This window comes from Gobio gobio, assembly GCF_949357685.1.
Source record: "Gobio gobio genome assembly, chromosome: 8".
In the NCBI taxonomy this organism is placed as follows: Eukaryota; Metazoa; Chordata; class Actinopteri; order Cypriniformes; family Gobionidae; genus Gobio; species Gobio gobio.
The window spans coordinates 33786380-33806219 of record NC_137114.1 but is presented as its reverse complement, the minus strand read 5'-3'; the positions used below and the strand labels follow the sequence as shown (position 1 = coordinate 33806219).

The 19840-nt window shown below is 36.8% G+C and overlaps 2 protein-coding genes across 2 annotated transcripts in view; both read right to left on the bottom strand.

Annotated features, from left to right (window-relative positions):
• The window catches only part of sik2b (salt-inducible kinase 2b), a 42315-nt gene extending 29928 nt beyond the window's left edge, over positions 1–12387 (bottom strand). The window contains exons 1-3 of the mRNA XM_079823959.1: positions 11966–12387; positions 9445–9561; positions 3183–3246 (exon numbers count right to left, since the gene is read on the bottom strand). Of these exons, the coding sequence (XP_079680085.1) occupies positions 3183–3246; positions 9445–9561; positions 11966–12103 (319 nt within the window). The 5' untranslated portion in view covers positions 12104–12387. The remainder of the gene's footprint in view (positions 1–3182; positions 3247–9444; positions 9562–11965) is intronic.
• Positions 12388–13371: 984 nt separating this feature from the next.
• Positions 13372–19195, bottom strand: laynb (layilin b). Its single transcript, XM_079824554.1, has 7 exons — positions 18940–19195; positions 18070–18358; positions 17171–17328; positions 16992–17039; positions 16087–16173; positions 14954–15071; positions 13372–14843 (listed from the first exon to the last, which is right to left on the bottom strand). The coding sequence occupies exons 1-7, from the start codon at positions 19013–19015 to the stop codon at positions 14537–14539; spliced, it is 1083 nt and encodes a 360-aa protein (XP_079680680.1). The 5' UTR covers positions 19016–19195; the 3' UTR covers positions 13372–14536.
• Positions 19196–19840: the final 645 nt, after the last annotated feature.

Here is a 19840-nt window from a genome sequence, read left to right as displayed (position 1 = left end):
GGTGGTGAACAGCAACTGCTGCTACAAAGTCAAAGGGATCCATCAGTGGAAGTGATGTAGTCTACTTAAAGTGGTCCAAGTTCAAGTGATTTTTAAATGGATAGTTCAGCTAAAAATTAAAATTTACATCCGTGTCGTTCCAAACCTGTATGACTCTCTGCGGCGTGATTTTTTTAAAGATTATCCTGCTCACTCTTTTCAATATAATAAAAGTGAATCACTATACCAGTGATGCACCGTTCATGATTTTTCATAGCCGATTCTGATTCCGATTTCTTTTTTTGTTTAATCAAATTTATCTGTTGTTTATTTGTTCTATAATAGGCAAACTGGCCTTATATCTGTAGCCATTTGAAATTAGCTGCATTTTAAATCACGATCCAAACAAAGATGCCACACACATGTAGCATGAACAGTTGCTTTTGTGTGTCAGTTTAAAGCAAAAACAGATTAGTCGGACTTCAGATTTGTGAAATTATGCTACATAAGACACACCTGCACAAATCAAAAACAGCAGAGAGACTGAATGGAAATTCAAATTCACTCTCTGACAGTAGGCGGCACTTATGGAACAGCAGCTGTTTCTTATAAACACTAGTTCATACAGAGATAAGAGGAAAAGAAAATGTCATTGAATCTTTTCTGAAGACCGTCAGTTTCCTTCAGAGATAAATTCATATAAACCCCCACCCCCAATTCAATATTTATATTTGTCTTCCTATATTTCGAGCATCGCAAACAGTGAGCTTGTTGTACATGGTACATTATTTGCTCTACTGGCACGTCTGTTCCCTTCTTTGAGTCAGTCTTCGGTCTTAACGTCCTGTTTACATACTTTGCAATATTTCCACACAAATTATAATGCAGTTTGTGTGTAAGTCCGGAGTACAGATCGGCCAAAATAAAACTAAAAACAGGTTGCAGATCGCGTGTTTGGAGCAAAAACCGTCCCGTTTCCGATTTATGGTCGGTTGACCAGTGCATCTCTACACTATATAATATCATAAAAAATAATCTATACAACTTCCCTGTATTCCAAGTCTTCCAAAGTCCTACAATAGCTTTGTTGGAGGAACAGACCGAAATTGAAGTCCTAGCTTATATTGGCATGTTCATGAACGAAGTAGCAATGTCCAATTCATGAACAAACTGTTCATCTAAAATTATATTTTTGCCATTTTTGCTATGATAGGGCAGTAGAAGCAGTGACAGGAAATTATAGGAGAGAGTGGAACAGGATTGGAAAAGGACCATAAGACAACTTCCCACAAGGCTATGTTCTTTTAAATAAAGATATTTTCAAAGATTTGGTTGATCTAGTTCACAAAACTGATCAAATGATTCCTAAGTTCATCTCAACTCTGTGTATGACTTTCTTCTTTCAGAAAAATAGCCTGGCTCTTCCAAGCTTTATAATGGGAGTGAATGGTACCTTAGATTTTGAAGCCCCAAAAAAAGCGCATCCATCCATCATAAAAATAATCCACACGGCTCTGGGGGTTGATAAAGGCCTTCTGAAGTGAAGTGATGTGTTTTAATAAGAAAAATATCCATATTTATAACTTTATATAAACTATAATCATTGGATTCTAGTAACGGCCGTACACAAGTCTAGTTCCAGCAGAAGAGTGACCTATGACCCGACGCATGACGTATTGATGAATGTGGAAGCCAAGAGGACAGAGCAAAACACCGGTCACTAATTAGAAGTCTAAAATGAGAAGTTTTACAAGAAATGTCAGCGAATACTCGCATACGTCCATTAACTTGCCGGAAGCCAGTGATTATAGATTATAGTTATAAAGTTATAAATATGGATATTTTTCTTACAAAAATGTATCACTTCACTTCAGAAGGCCATTATTAACCCCCTGGAGCCATGTGGATTTATTTTATGATGGATGGAAGTTGCTTTTTTGGGCTTCAAAATCTAAGGTAACATTCAGTCCCATTATAAAGCTTGGAAGAGCCAGGATATTTTTTAATATAACTCTGACAGTGTTTGGCTGAAAGAAGAAAGTCATATACATCTAGGATGGCTTGAGGGCGAGTAAATTATGGGATAATTTTCATTTTTGGGTGAACTAACACTTTAATGGCTCACTTGGAATAGAACATTAACAATGAATAACGAACTAAATTTCAGTGACTTCAGAAGATTCCTGTATCTTTTTTGAAGCATTAACCCTTCAGTCCCCATTAATTGTAAAATGAAATGGTGACCAGTACCTGTACTTTAGCATTAAAAAAAAATCTCCTTTGCATTCAATGAAAAAAAGAAAAATAGTATGAGTAAATGATGACAGAATAAATATTTTTGCATGAACTATTCCTTGACCTTCAGTTTTGCTCTTAGCTTCGAGCTTGTGTGTCAGACAGAACAGAACTCCAAAGCATTGGAACGGAAAGACAGACAGCTGACCCGTCAGAATATGATCATCATCACTGACACATTTGTTGCTTGTGACCATGATGGTTATTCACACAGACTGTGTTTGTCACGCCTGAGCTAATTTCAGCCTGACCTTTGTCACTATCATCTGAAACCAAGATGTTAGTCTGAATACACACTTTCTCTCTGTCAGTGAAATGTGGAATTAGGATATTTCAGTGAAATAAGAGGTAGATCTGGCTGTCATCCTGAATAAACAACAAGAGCAGCAACAACAACAACAACACTGTTGAGTAGTTATGCACATTTCAATATGATAGCAGCTTTGTGCTAAAAAAAAGAGATAAAAACATACAAATAAATTATACAGATTGTAAATTCTGTGAATCATCTCAGTAATTCGTTGCTAATCATCTTGAATACAACCACATTCAGCCAATCATTTACTGATACTGTGAGTGTTAATATGTTTTTATAGTAACAATTATTCATTATTAGATATTCAATGCGTTTTATTTATTTTTCTCAAATCATGCACTGATGCACTTGTGTACCCCTAAATGTTAACTTTGCTTTCACACCACACTGTTCAGGTACTGAAATTTGCCAAACAATTGTATTGTACCGTTGTAAATTATTAGTACCACAACATTTGTGTACCAATATACCGTGGAACTCCCAATTTTTATACAGATATAACACATTTTTACAAATGAAGTAACATACAAATCAATTGTAAATTTTTAGTCAGTGATGGCTGGTGTGTCATTAATACTAAAAAAACACTTACCAAAGATTTCCCCATTCTTGGCGTATTCCGTCACAAGGTACAGCATATTCTTGGTCTCCATGACCTGCATAAGGATGACAAATATATTGCATGTACATAAAACCAAAATACACATGAACCACATAGAGAGTGCAAAAACCATTGAGTGATAAAATGACTACTACATTCAGCTGAAATCTGAAGTATCCCACTGAGTTCACTGTATTATAATGAAACACATGAATCAGAGTGGGATGCTAGTTTACTCGTAGGCTCGATTCATAGTGCAGTGTCAGAGCCAGCAATGTGTGGGAGGACTCCAGAATTAGCCAAAGCAAACAAAAAGATGAATAGAACTAAATGTAGTGAAGAGAAGCGGCATGTTATAATTCAGAAACATTCAAAGTGTCCCACATAAACACTACCGTCGGCCATTTATCCAGTCAGTTAGTTTGGGGTTTACTGATACATCAGCCTCATCTCCGCCAATAGGCTTTTGTGTAAATCAGCCTTATCTGGGCTGGGATTTTCTGCTCTTGCCATTTAAAGGCATTATAGGGTTGACTAATAAAATCAGCAACTAGGCCAGAATATGAATCATCTTTTAAACTCCTCAACTAATTCTCCTTTCCAGAAACTTGTTTTGATGGAAGCTGTGATCTCAGCGCTGTTCAGAACACAATGATCACAAAGCACTTCTTATCCCAATCAGCTGCCAAACAAGCAAATAACTGGAAATAACTCAAATTATCTCATGCGAATAGTTGATTCTACACTAGCTGGCTGTCGGTTTGTGTGACAAACCGGCAGTAGTGGTGAGTCACATTAAGTCAAGGGATGGGTCACGCTGTTGTCAGAGAACAAAGTAGGACTATCAATCAATTAGAAATTACATAATATGCCTATTCGATGCATTCGAGGTGTAGGTTAGTGTGTTTTTTTTATAATAATTGCACTACATTAACAAGGGCTCGACATTAACGCTTGTCCGCTTGTCCGGGACAAGTGGATTTTTTGAAGGGGCAAGTGAAAAATAATTTTACTTGCCCGACGGACAAGTATCCTGGTTAAAACGTCAAAACAAAAAATAACTAGGAAATCACCAAAGTGCAATAATGATTCTGCATTCAGTTAGTGTAAGTGGCTATCGATAGTGGATAATAATATAAAACGACGTTAATAAGGTTGTGCTGTTGAGGCTGGCGCAGCCTCTCGAGGAGAAAATCGAAAACAAATGAGCGCCGCTCACACACAGAAACTCAGTTAACATACACAGTTAAAATTGTGCAGTTTTTATATTTATAACATATGATACAGTTAAGCAACATTACACTAACAAGAGTGTTGTTTTCCTGAATACCATCACGACTGAAAATGACACTGATTTCATATGCCAGTTCCATAAACAATTATTTAACATTAAGTCACTTACATTTTAGATGCAATATGGACTGTTTTTGTTCTATTTCAGCAGCGAAAATAGTTCCAAACAAATATCACAGCAGAACCGTAACGCATCTCACAGCAACAGTCTGTGTTAGTGAATGATTCAGCGTTTTAATGAATCGGTTGAATCAAAGATTCAATGGCCTATTCGTAAACGACCGCCAAATTCTTGAATGATTCAGCCATTTCACTGAATCGACTTAATGACTCGCTCATTAAGACGGTCACATGCTGCCACCTACTGGTGGTTTAGTTTCATCTTTCCAACATTTCTTATTTGTATATTCAAAAATATTTAAAATAATCTCATAACATTATTTAATGCAGTTGTAATTTTTCAGTGTAAATGATTTAATTTGATTGGTAACAGCCTATAGTGTCTTATTGTAATTTAATTTATAGATCAAATTTAAGAATATAAAAGGAAAGCTGAAGCATATCCTATATTTAATAAGATTATGGAAAAATGCCCTTTATAAAAAGGTACAAATATGAAAAATATGCATATTTAAGTATGTCAAAGCTGATTGAACACTGGAGAGAATATTGCTTCAGAATAGATTATATTTACAAAAAAAATCCGGACAAGCAAATGTTTTACTCGGACAAGTGAATGACAGATTTACTTGTCCGAAGGACAAGCGTGTGAACAGGCTTAATGTCGAGCCCTGATTAACGCTTATCTATTCATCTATTAATCTCATTCTGTGATAAGAAGCCACATACAATCACAGAAGTTATTTCAAACACTCGACTGATGTTATACAGTGACTTTGGAGATCAAACCGGGTATTTCATCTCATAAATCTTTTTTTTGACACTATGTTTAGATAACATGTTATAAATGTATAGAATACTAGAATTTAATAAATATTAAGTGAGTATTTAAGGTATGCAATATTAAGTACGTGTTTTAATTAACTGCAATACATGTACACATTATTTATTCTATTACATCTATTAATAATACAAAATTATTATAAGTGAAGTGTATGCATGCTTATATATTAATATATATGCAATTTTAAGAAAAGTAATCACACTCCATTTTCATGTTAAATCGACACTGCTTAAAGGTCCCATGGCATGGCATTTTTCTATTATTTTATAATGTTTCCTGAGCTGTACTTATATTGTTAGTATGACTTTTACATCATAAAATGTCATAATTTAGAAATAAAAGGCATTTTTTCTGTACTGCTGTTTGCCCTGTGGCTGAATGCCCTGCTTCAAGAGGCGTGTCTGCTGTGAGACTTCAGTAAAAACACCCACTGTTGTGATTGGCTGACATCTTTGCATTTTATATGAGCGGAGGGGGCGTGGTTTATCGAGGCACGAGCAGGCACGAGTCTGCCAGGGAGACGGATGGACCTGAGTTCACTTCACATCAGTTCTCAGCATGTCTGAACTGTTTTAGTTACAGCATATACTTTAGGTTATTAGTCTATTTCTAGTCGGAGGGACTGTCACTCATGTCAGAAAGTTAGTAACTTTAGTAAATTATGGATCAGCGCTGACTGGAGACGCGAACCGTTTAGAACGATTCAGTCCGATTTGGTGAACTGATTCGGTTCACTAAAAAGAACTGGTTCAAAAGAAAGATCGTTCGCGAACCGGACATCACTAATGTATCAGAGACTGAGCTCAGCGATTGCTAACAAAGTTATTTATAGTAACTACTGAGTTATGAGAGCGCTGTCAGTCAGCGCGAGTTTATTGTGTTTGTATCTGAGAGTTCTGAATAAACAGTCACACCGAGTCCGTCTCTTCATCATTATTCTACCAACTTTGTAACACATGCAAAGTACCATTACAGCTGTCGAGATGAACGAGTTACGAGTAAGTGTTGATAATAGCATTATTTTTAAAATAAAATAAAAGCGTCAGTGACGCGCGTTGAGTACACAGCGCAAACAAAGACACAACAGCAGTAATCGGATGTAATCCAGTTTATTGTGGGGCTAGGCTGGCTAGCCCGGATATGCTCAAGCTTACCCCCCTTCTGCTTAATCTCACGCCGCGTTTGGTGCCTCCGCTGTGGGCCAGATGCAGTACTGTGGGTCGGGGATGTTGAAGGCCGAGCTTCGGCGTGTGTGAGGTTTATCTCTGCTGATGTTGAGCAGAAACTCATGACTGTATGCACATTTTAGAACCGATAGACGCGACGAGGACGTACAAAAACACTGACTCACAAGATATAAAACACGAAAACACCGTTCTGTCTGGAGAGAGAGAAGCCGCATTGTGTGCACGAATAATAAATAATTAGCTACACATCAGAAATCACTGATCACAGATCAGAAGGAACTGAAAAAAGACTTCTGTTTTCATTTGTACATCCAAACACTGAGAAACTGCCAGCGTTCACTCGTTCACAAGCAATGATGCAATGATCTCTCGACGAGCGTTTGCATGGGCGTGCCAGATTCTCTGGGCGGAGGAAAGGGAGGAAACCGTGCCTGCTTGGACGTCAAACCAGGAGACTTCAGGATTGGCTAGTCTGGCCTGTCATTTTCTCAAAGGCAGAGAAAGACAGCCACAACTCGGTTTTACACCGATCAACATTTCTATCCACTTGGGGACAATATTCAGGCTAGGGGAACTCATATTAATGTTGAAAAACCTCATAAAATGAAAATTTCATGCCATGGGACCTTTAAAGTTTCAACCAACAAATCATGCTACCCAAACCTACAGGAAGGATGCTTTAAGAATTTTAGGATTATAGTGTGCTTGAAATGCATGTGCACTGCATATGCAGCTTTTGTGATTCCATCTGATATGTCCAAAGAAAAAGCTCACATGTAAGGCTGCTGATGAATGACGTGTGAAGAGGCAGATCAGCAGAGTAAATATGGAGCATTTGCTGCTGCATTACATGTATGCGAGGGTGCATGTGCGGAGCAGCTGCTTGGTGTTAGGACCCTGAGCCGTGGCAGATGGGGCAGAGGGAAACCGGGGGTTAGAGATGAGATGGCAGGGCCTGCAGGGCTGCCCTCTGTTTATGAGGGCTGAAAGGAAATGACTAATTGACCCATGCCGTTTGAATGGACTAACCGTTGGAAATAATGATACACTATGATTACACGGCAAGGGGCTTGGACTGGTGCCGGTACGTTCTATAATAAGGAAGTGCTATTCACATTCCCAAAAACCAAAGTGACCTAAAGTCTTACATAATGCTGCAGTGAAGTCACATTGAGGGAGAAGTTATCTCATCATCTAAGTGTTTGTGTGACTTTGACTCCGGAGTGTGAATGATCTCCTGTTAAAAAACAGCCTTTTTCCAGCTGGACAACTTAAATGTGGCCATGTGAAAGTTTACAGTGAATAGTAGTTAGCCATTAACTGTGGACAAATGACTGGTAATCTGGCTAAATTTGCTCAGGTAAAATGAGAGAAGTGCATGATCTATCATAAAATATATATTATGTTCCGCTTTTGCAAGTCACTTTGGATGAAAGCATCTGCTAAATGCATAAATGTAAACGTAAATCATGGCATATTTTCTTGTACTATTGTACGAGTCATGTGTGTCAGCGTTACACTGAAAGACATTTTAAGACAAGTTGGCATTGAGTTAAAAAGATAAAACGTTAAAAAAGGCACTTCTGTATATAATTTGTGCTGTTTACGTGTTCCGACTCTGCTGTTTAATTGTCGGTCTGTTTAAATGCATCTGCTAATTAACGCAAATAATAATTTAACAATTATAAAATAATTATTTTTTTATGAATAATTATCTCAGAAATATTGTTTAAAGAATAATTTTTTTGTATGAAAACATGGGTAATTCTCCATTTGTTCTTTACTAATCTCCTAGTTTTGATTATAATACATCACAACCAGTCTGGTTATGTTGCATTCTATATAGTTGCAAAAGTTCAAATATGTTCAACGCATTAGAAGCTGAGATCGGATCTGGAAATTATGCATGCGCATATGATCGGAACCCCATGCAGGTCTTGTACTACTCTCCTTTGGAAATTAATAACTTCTGGTCTGTCATTTTTGGGAGATGGTAAAAAGGGTTTTCACATTCAAATATTTTATATTTGCAAAACTAATATATTGTAGCAGTCTACTAGCTGAGACCTTTCCAGTAATATATGATATGATATTAGCTAGCCAGGTTAAAGGATTTTGTTATTTTTAATATGTTAATAGATTCACTTATGTTAATCAAGTTTTTTTTTTGCACAATACAGATCCAATACAGATGACAATTTCATCGTTCAACAAAAGTTTCTTTACAAACTCTCCATTACACTGTGCCTCATCTACAAAACACAATGCTCCGAACAAACATATAATTCTCCGAAGCGAAACAGGATGCCATTCAAAAATAAACCATCCACTCGTTCCCGATGCTGGAAACCTTCTGAAGTAAAATTGATGATGTAAAACTATTTGTCGATGTACTTGCCCGTGTGATGTCACAAATCCCACAATATCCAAACGAGCCGTTTTTTTGGAGCTTTATTAAATAAAGGCTTTGTTTATAATGAGGATATTTTAAATGATGAAACTTGGGGGATGTTTTAATGATACATAGACCTCTTAAATGTCAAAAGATCAAGGTAAATTTGATTTCTCATGTCATGACCCTTTTAAAGTAAAATCATTGGTTAATGTACCAGCCACAATAAGCAGTTGATTGTCGGTTATCAGTCCAGAAATTCCCTATTAGTACATCCTTCTTAAAACCTAACTACAAGTACTTTATATTTACATTTAGCAGATGCTTTTATCCTTCAACTTAAAAAAAGAGGAGCACCAGGAGCAATTCATCATTTAAGAGCAAATACTGGCAGAAAATGGCCCGGGCAGGCATTACCTGGTACAGTTTAATGATGTGCGGATGGTCCAGCATTTTCATGATCTGTACTTCACGATAGATCTTCTCAAGGTTTACAGCATCTAGCTGGGTCTTGTCAATGATCTTTATAGCCACCTGTTGAATTAAGGGCACAGAGACACACTGTCATTGGTATGGTGCCTAATGCCTCAAGCTACACAGTGAAATTCATTAGTCTTGTTGCTGTCTGCAGTGCAAGTTGATCCAGTCTTCACAAGTCCCGGCGCAGATCAAAGGCAGAGGACACATGAGCAAAGCTAATACACACCTAAGCGTCTGGTTAACGGCTTAACTACTGAAGTAGGCTAATGATCCAAATTGTCTTATCATTTTCCCACAGCCTTTTCATCTTTTGCAGGACAAATGGGAGAAGAACAGAAGTAATTTACCATTTCATAACCACTCATACCTTAATCCCCCTTTTGACGGTATATTTATTATTATTATTAAGTTCAGGTAAGCACACAGAAGCAGAGAAACCAGAACAGACTCCAGAGTTAAAGACTTTTCGATCTTTGTTTTATTTTACAGTGGTATAAAACATGATTTTTGTTATGAAGATTTACAGTACTGTTAGTATGAGGAATGTTTTTAACGGCAAAGCAAGGCTCAACAACAACAAGGGTTTTTTTTTGTGCTGGCCATTTTTGCCCTGCCAACATCTTTACCAGCCCCACCACAATTTATCAAACCCAACACTTATCAAAATCATGTTATGGAAAATATATATATTTAGAGTAGGGGATGCGCAGATGAAAATGTAGGTAGGGAATGCAAAAATCCAAACTGATGACCAGGAAAAGAGAAGAATATTTTAATTACAAAGTGAATATACATATGGCATTTGGAGCCAAAGTAATAATCATGTATAAAACTGATGCTTTCACACAAACAAGACGTCATCTATGTTAGTCGGCTACATAACATTATCTCGGTGAGATCGGAATCAGCCGAATTTGCAAAACAACAATCAGTATTTCACAGAAATCCAAATGTTTACATTTGCAAGGAATAAAACATATGTACATGATCAATGAATGTAAGAAAATTGGAGTGAACTGGACAAGTGGCAGTTCTGTCTACGGGCCTGAAACTCTCTCACACTGACTCCGGGCCAAGATAATGGTAACTGACTGAAAACATTACAGCACATCACCCCCTGTGAATCAGCTGTCATATGCGAATGTGGTTAGTCATTCTCATTGGCAGTAACAGTGATCCAACTGTCCGTTGAAACCATGAACAAAGCAGGCAATACTGGAGCAGAAACACAAAGCGGTAGACACATGGTACCAAGAGCTTGTGTATTCTGAAGAGAGCTCAGAGGGAGAACAGAGAAAATCACAAAACACAAGAGAGACTAATGGGAAGCTCTGGGAGCCGAGACAGTGTCGTCCCCACAGAAATTAAGACGCCTCAAGGCAGCCATTGCAGAGATGCATCAACTCTGCACAATATAATCCTGTTAAATATCTTAATTCCCTCACACACTGCTCCAATGCTAAACTCTGCATCTGCAGACTTGCAGACAATCTGAAAACCACAGGAGCTCAGAGCAAGCGTAAATTACAGCTCGCAGCCTCGCACCTATGACACCCTGAACCAAAACTTTACTGCAAAGCAACACAATCACAGTTGCACAATGTCATCAGAGGTCATGAACCTTGGGTTAAAAAAAATAATCATTTGATAAAGACTGCACTCAAAGAGCAAACATTTTAGAGCTTAGTGTAGCTAGAAAACGTAAAATGTTTTTAAAAAAATACAAATTTTCATGACAATTCCCTGGTTTCTGTGACCCTGTGTCATGCATTCAGTGCTCAGCAGGATTTCTTTGCAAGGAATGTGAGACAAGCATCAGCTCAGGTTTTTGTGATGAGACGACAACCATTATCACAAAATCACCCTTTGCTTATGCAACCACTGCACAAATGCACAACAGCACGGCCCTTTTTAAAAGGGCACCAAAATAGCATAATTTCTTGCTATTGTACACTGCCTTTGTCTTTCGTTGACAACTAGTTTCAGACACAATTAAAGCTGACAATGGTTGAATACTCTGCATATTTCCATTGAGGCGTTAGGCTGCTAGATATGCATTTCAACTGAAAGTGACAACAATGCCCCAATTATTAACATCTAAGAATAGGTTTGATGGTGACGTTATTTTGCAATGAAAAACATAATTGAAAATTGAAATATTTCACATCAATGTTGATAAAATGGATAAAAACATGTTTTACAAAAACAATCAGCCCAGATGAAGTTATAAAACATCCCAGGTGGTTCCTTGAGAAAAGCAATTCTGATAGCCTCTTCAGACAAACAGGTTGTTCATTACCCAAACATAATAAGTTCGCACATTTAACTAGTGTCAACAATATTATCAAGCCACTGTGAGTAACGCTTTAGACACTGTAACTTTGTATCTAGTAGTTTGTCTGTGCACACCTAAGGGTTAGTTCATGTATTTAGGTTAGCTCATATATTCCCAACTCACCTCTGTCTTGGTTATACGATGTCTCGCCAGTTTTACAACAGCAAAATTCCCCTTTCCAAGAGTCCGTTCGATATCGTAGAAGCCCACTCGGACAGGACCCCTGAGCACTGGCTTTTGGTGACAGTCAGCCATGACCATGCTGTTAGTGAAACACTAGGGTTTGGGGTGAGAAGATAGAGACCTGCCACTTGAGCCTCAAGATAACGAGGTCGGCAGAGGCTAAAACGTGTAGAAATGCCAGTGTGCCGGCCACGGTGCTCGCTGACGGTCCGCTCCAGTCTTACCAGGAGAAGCAGAGTGTTTAGGAGCGCGGCGAAGTGTCACGCCACCTCCGCCAATACAATAGAGCTCTAATATTTCAGCTGTGTTTGCGAGAGTACACGAGTTGACTTGCAGGAGGCATCATGTTCTCTGGTTGACGTGCATTGACGTCAGAGCCTATGGGGGTATTTGTACAGGGGGCGGGGCTTCGAGGCGCTTCCACACTCCAGTGCCAATTCGTTTCCAAGACGACCAGACCCACCTCTTACGTCAACGGCCAGAGCGTCGCTCTGTTTGCTCGAGCGCTGGCTGGCTGTGAAACCCTGTGCCACCAACAACTTTGATAAAGTCTCTCGCGTACTTCAGTCGAGGAATGAGAGCCGAAGGAGGGCGTGCTCGCTATTTGAAGGCTGTGCGCTCTGTTTTTCTGTCTGTATTGTATCTCAATATCAAGTATCCTTTAAGTCAGGGGCTTTCAAACTTTTAGGTGCCCCTGACCCCCAAATGTGACGATCATCGTGTGAGGGACCCTTATCTTAAAATTTAAAGACAGTTTCTATTTATACCGTGAAAATGTTATATTATAAATATGTCACAATATATATATTTTTTTATACTAACTGTGCTGTACTGTAAGATGTATTTATCTATTCACTAGCTTATTTACCTATTTAAATCTATTATTTATTCATTTAAAGCTAAATGTTATTTATTTTAATCGTATTATGTATTTATTTAATGATTTAACATTTCCACGCGAACCGGCCTTAAAGGGATAGTGTACCCAAAAATTAAAATGTTGGCATACTTACTCACGCTCAAGTTGTTCCAAACCTGCATGAGTTTCTTTCTTCTGTTGAACACAAAAGACTATATTTTAAAGAATGTTGACCTCCATAGTAGGGGGGAAAAAAAGTTTGGTTGCCAACATTCTTTAAAATATATTATTTCGTTTTCAACAGAAAAAAGAAACTCATACATTTTTAATACGACATTAGGGTAAGTAATGACAAAATTTTTGACACGTGACATCTAGACATCAAAGCAGTCGTAGCCTACCACATATTTGCTCTATTACATAATCATATAAAGCAGATTTTCGTAAAATAAAATGTGTCTTCAAAGAATCAGATGAGCGATAGCGGTATTGTATAGAACTGGACATTTTATACAACAGTTAAATAAAAAGGTTATTAATATAGAGAATATGCAAGTGTTAAAAAAAAACTAAACCAAAAAGAAAAACACTACAGACAGCGAACGTTTGGAAATGTAAATAAATATATGTCCTCAACGCTGCAAGTTATTCAGCCTGTCATATGGCGACATCTCCTGGACACATGCTGCACTACCATACTAATAAAATGCTCCCTGCTCCCGCAGCTCTGACGTCAGAGAATTCAGGAGAATAATAATGCATTTCCAAAGAATAGGGCAGATCTTTTGATCAATGCACTTCCATGCTTTTTGCAGTCATGAAGATTCCATAGAAACCGCACTCATGAAAAACAATTTTAGCCAATGAAATATTTTATAAAATAAGCATAACTGGAAAAATGTATATTCACAATAAAAATATACTTTCCTCTTCCATGCCTGATTTTAAAACTCCCTGAAATTACCAGGTTTTCCATAAGTGTGGAAACAATGTTGATTAACTACAAACAGCTTTTCTCTGTTTAAGAATAAGTTCAAATAACATGACAGCGTTATTACTATTATTATTATTATTATTATTACAAGGACAAAGACAACATATAATCATTTACAATCTAAAACTCATGATCTTTTTTTCACACAATTTCATACCCAAAAGAAAAATACATATTCAATATGTTACAATAATGTTTTATGCATACAAATCCTTTAGCTAATACCTTCAATTCGGTTTTCTTTTTACACAATGGAGCTTACAAAGCCTTTAAAAACAAGGGAACAACAGTAGGTATCCTTTAAAGAGGCCATTTTCAGAGACATAGAAGGATGTTTTTGAGATGGGCTGAGAGGTCAGCGTACTGTTTTGTGGATTTCCAAAAGGGAAGGTCCTGTTCCAGGATGCCAGCTTCCACAGAGGAAGCTCTCACAAGCCGATGACACCTTTATGCTTCTATGTATAGTCAGTTATGGGAATCCGAGCTTCACTGTACACCTCTGCATTAGATCCCTACTCGCTTCCCCATCCTTCACACTAGGTCACAGAGCGCACATCAAAGAGCAGGCATACAGGCTGGAGATGAGATCAAACATGGTGCCACACTGGTGGGAGAGAGGTCGGTATACTTTACCAGTCAGTATATACTGTATAGTGTTTTAGTATCCATATATGTCATTGTCCACCCAACCGGCCTCTACTGCCGTGGGGCTCCGGCAGGTCTCGTAAATGTCATTGGTGACAAAACCGCACTGTGTGGGACGGGTCGGAACGTTCTCGTAGTCCTCAAACTGACTGTTTGGGGATGTCACGCTAAATGTTCTGTTAATTTCAGAGCTCATGTACTCCAGGTGAGCTCCAGACTGGTTGAATTTGTTGGTGCATTCATAACCATTTTGACTTTTTGGAGCTACTGGGCGCACCCACTGTCCTGGCACGGCATAGATTTCATTCGGTTCTTTTCTCCTTTAAAAACACAGTCGCAAAGCATATTATATGGCAGGGTGAAAGACAAAATAGTTAATGGAGACAATCAAACTATGAATTGATGAAAATGTATGCACTGCATTACGTACCTCCTTGACATGACTCTGAAACAGAACACCCCCGACACCACCAATATCAACAGCAGCATCACAGGGAGAATGGCCAGGAGGATGTAGTAAATATTAATTGTGTCATCTGAAATAGATACTAAGAGAAAGGCGATAATTATTGAATGTTAAAAATGTAATTATGAATCAAATATAATAAAATAATATATAATTTTTTTTTATTAATTGCATCCAAAATACAAGTTTATGTTTACATAATATATGTGTGTGTATAATTATTATGTATATATAAATACACACAAATGCATGCATATGTGACACTAGACCAGTCATAAGTCACACGGGTACATTTGTGGCAATAGCCAACAATACATTGTATGGGTCAAAATAATAAACTTTTCTTTTATGCCAAAAATCATTAGGATATTAAGTAAACATCATGTTCCATGAATATATTTTGTAAATTTCCTACCATAAATACATAAAACATTTATTATTAGTAGTAATATGCGTTGCTAAGGACTTAATTTAGACAACTTTAAAGGCGATTTTCCTCAATATTTAGACTTTTTTGCACCCTCAGATTCTCGGCCAAATATTGTCCTATCCTAACAAACCATACATCAATGGAAAGCTTTATATTTTAAAAAAAAAAAGACCCTTATGACTGGTTTGTAAGAAAAATGTGTTATATTTATATATAAACTTTTTATATTTATATATAATATACATTATATAAATATATATATATACAGTATATACATGCAAATTATATATATATATATATATATATATATATATATATATATATATATATATATATATATATATATATATATATATATATATATATATATATATATATATATATATATATATATATATATATATATATATATATATATATATATATATATATATAACACACACACACACACACACACACGAATGATTGTGTATTTATATATACATAATAATTATACACAGTACACACACACATATAGTAAAGACTAACTTTTATTTTGGATGCAATTAATCGCGATTAATCGATTTGACACCACTTATATTTCAATATTATTATTTTTTGCCTCAAAATCCTCATGAATTGTAAGGGATGGATTGGTTATTCGGTTGACCTTTTATTGCTGTATTACCTGATGACTCTGAGAGTTCAGTTTTTATCCTGTCATTGTCAACAGTAATGGGCGGGTGCTTTGGCACCAGAGTCAGGCCATCAATTCCTAAAAACAAGAATGACAGCAAATGATGAATAAGCATTTATAATGCTTGGCCTTAAAGGGATAGTTCACCCAAAAATGAAAAAAAGTCAATGTGGCCCATCAACTGTTTGGTTACTGACATTCTTCAAAATATCTTCTTTTGTGTTCAGCAGAAGAAATAAATTCATACAGGTTTGGAACAACTTGAGGGCGAGTAAACGATGACAGAATTTTCATTTTTGGGTGAACTATAGCTTTAAAGATGATGACTGAGATATTATGATTATGAGTAAAAGTATAATTCCACTTCCACAACTAGAGGCCATCATAAGCATTATCATCCATACAAAGTTGGAATGTCTTTTTAAAGGAAGAATTCAACCAAAATTATATCCTTTTAATGTGTAGGCTACACATTTACAAACCCTTATGTCATTTATACTATTATAGTATTTATTCATATTTAGAATTTACATTTTACTTTAAGTTTTTGTAATTTTGTTATGTGCTTTTGTCATTTTTAAATAAATATTTATAATTTGTAGTTTAGTCATTTTAGAACTTCATCTTAAAACTTGTTTATCTCAGTCAGTTGTTTTAGTTTGACAGCAACACTGGTAAAATAATGAGAGAATATTGATTTTTTGAGGAACTATTCCATTAATCTTTCATTTTATCTGAAATTAACGGTACTATAAAAATGCTAATATCTCACAACAATTTGGGCACTCTCACCTATTAATATTCTGTATATTATTAATAAGTAACATAGAATATCACCATTATTGTGTCAGAAAAAAGTAGCAAACACACCAGATAAAACTTATGGAATTGTTTACCTGTATGTGTAGTGATATTTCCTGCTGGAATTGGGACAGGATGTTTCTCTAAACACACAGGAGTTTACATTTGAAGTCCTTTTACATAAAATGTTTAAACCAAAAGATGCTTGACTGATATTTGTTCTCGATTAAACATCCTAATGTGACAGCTAACATTAACATAAGCAAAAGCTTACCGTCTGAGTACTTGCAGATGAAATTATTCTTGGAGTTGCAGTTGTAGTCAGTCCACTTGAACATGTTGCGTTTCTTCTGGAGAGCAGAAGACGAGGGCCGATAGAATAACGCCACACACTGATCAAGGCCACAAGAGGGCTCCGTCACCAGCCAGTTCCTAAAAACACAACAGACTCACTGAAAATTCTATATCACATTTTACCATTTAACTTTCACTTAAAGGCATAGTTTACCAAAAATGGACAATTCTGTCATCGTTTACTCATCTTCATGATTCATAAGACTTGCAGTGTTATTTTATCATTATTTACTATTAATATTTAATTCGTTTGAGTAATTTTGCTATGAGCTTTTGTCATTTATAGCCAAGCTTTAATTCCTTTTTACTTCTGTTTTAGTCCTTTTAACTTCAACTTACTTATTTCAATTAGTTGCCAAGATTATAAGTTCCATTCAAGTTTTCATCTAATATTTATATTGTATTTTATTTCAATTACTGTAATTCATTTTTATTTCTGTTTTAGTCATTTTATCTTCAACCTATTTATTTCAAATAGTTGCATTTAAGTTTTTTCATCTAATAAATATACAATTTTGGTAGTTACCAAAAACAATTTTGGTATTTTGACCAAGTTTTACCATATTTTGGTTTGATAGTTTGGAGTTTTAGCAATAAAAGCACAAAAAAAAGCACATTTATGATTTTTGTGTACACTTTTTGAAGCTTGAAAGCTTTAGTCCCCATCTATTGTAACTGCAACCAGAACAATATTCAAAATATCTCCTTTTGTGAAAAAAGTCATAGGAATGACAAGAGGATGAGAAAAAGATGACAGAATGACATATGGGGGGGGAATCATCAGAACATTTCAGGATGTTATTACTGCAAATCTCTTACCTAAATGTGGCCTGACTGTAATCCAGCCAGTAATACTGTGCTGAACAATCAGCATTATATTGTGGGCTCCTTCGTAACCCAATCCAGAAGTCTCCATCGGTGGCCCTGAGCTCCTGAACAAACCTCTCCACCAGACGCTGCTCATTCTCTGTCTCGATACTGAGCAGCTCCCCATCATCCTCCCTGCATTTCTGCCTGGCTGCCTCAAAGCTCGCTCTCAGCCTGCTGTCCTGGAAGCTTGTGATCTTATAGCAGGGCTTCTCAGTCCCTCTTCGGCATATCCTGTGATCTGCAAACCACATCACCAAAAACACTGATGTTAGTGTTGTTGAACCTAAAGTACTGTTATGGAAATATTGTGGGAACCGTTATAGGAAAGTTGGCGCAGGGAATTAAGAGAGCAAAGAGAGGAAGAAACCAGGAGAACTTCCACATAGCTACTGTCAGGCGGAAAATCCTCTCAAGCAAAGTCATGTGTGCGACAGCCATCAGCCATATCCTCTCTGACTAAAAAACAGCTGTGACCCAAATTTGAAACCCTTCTTATCCGAAAACTGTACATAAACAAACCACGTTAACACAAAAGGAAGACTAAATTAAGCTAAAGTTAAACGTTTTGCTGTATTATCAGATGTGTGTAGCCTATTCGTTAAATGGTTCTGCAAAACGCTTCAGAAATCTTTACTTGAAAAGACTGCGGTCCGTTAACCGAAACTATCGCATTATTTGACTGTCAGTCGTAGCCTACATATTGTGCTCTCGAAGTTTTATTTCAACGCATGTAAGAGGCATGCAAAATCTAACGGAGCCAGGTCGTTTGAATATCACTGTGCATGAACCGACATTTTACATAAATAAGCACAAACTCACCACCGAAAGCGCTTGATGCCCAGCTGGGATGGAAACAAACTGCCAAAACAGTTCCGATCAGTTTCATGAACTCCATCTCTACATAGTTTCAAAAGGCGTGTGACTCGACTGTTTCTAGATCCTGGCCAAACGTCCCACTGTCAGACGAAACAACAAACGCAGGCAAAGTTTTCGCTCTGACCCAAGAAAGGCTGCTGAGTCTCCGTCCGACCAGCAGAAACTGTTGTTGTTTTTGTGCCTGACACTCTTTGTGCTCAAGTTTAAACAGTGTTCCGAAGACTGTTTTTCTTTACAATTTTTTTTGTCTGTTAGCTACTTTTGAAATAAATAAGCTAATTATAAATAAGTGAAATGTAGCCTAATTAGTACACATTTTAAATGTAGTATACTATACTGATTAACTACTTTTTCTTTACTATGTTTTGTTGTTTTCAGTTGAAACTTTTGAAAGTCACCTTAAAATCCAAATTGACCATTCTTATTTTTATGGAATACTGCAGTATTTATATTAAATTATTTATGCACATATTTTTTTTTAATTAAAGGTGCACATGTAAAATTTTTTAGTAAAATATCCAAAAAACACTAGGCCAGTGTAAATCGTGAGAAAATGGCTATTTTAACCAAGGAACCAGGGCGTGTGAGAGAGTCGCATGTCAATGGCATCATATCTGCGTTCCCCTCGGTTTCCGATTTTATTTTGCAGAAACGCTTTACTCTTACTACAGTGTGCGACAAGTGTCATAGCAGCCGCCGAGCGAACGCACAGAGTAACGTCATAACATCATTATCAACACACTCAGATGTATCTAATATGATAAACAGAGCTGCGTTACCTCATACTCATGACCGGAAAAGCGGAAATGGCGCCGGCGACTGTGGCATAATAAAAGTCCCGCCG

What these genes read in the sequence shown, in the direction of transcription:
- laynb (XM_079824554.1), bottom strand. Translation starts at nt 19,015, where the DNA reads ATGGAGTTCATGAAACTGATCGGAACTGTTTTGGCAGTTTGTTTCCAT. An exon ending in CATCTGCAAGTACTCAGACG is followed by an intron (nt 17,040 to 17,170) that starts GTAAGCTTTTGC and finishes CTGTGTGTTTAG; the next exon opens with AGAAACATCCTGTCCCAATT. An exon ending in TGAACTCTCAGAGTCATCAG is followed by an intron (nt 15,072 to 16,086) that starts GTAATACAGCAA and finishes CCTTTCTCTTAG; the next exon opens with TATCTATTTCAGATGACACA.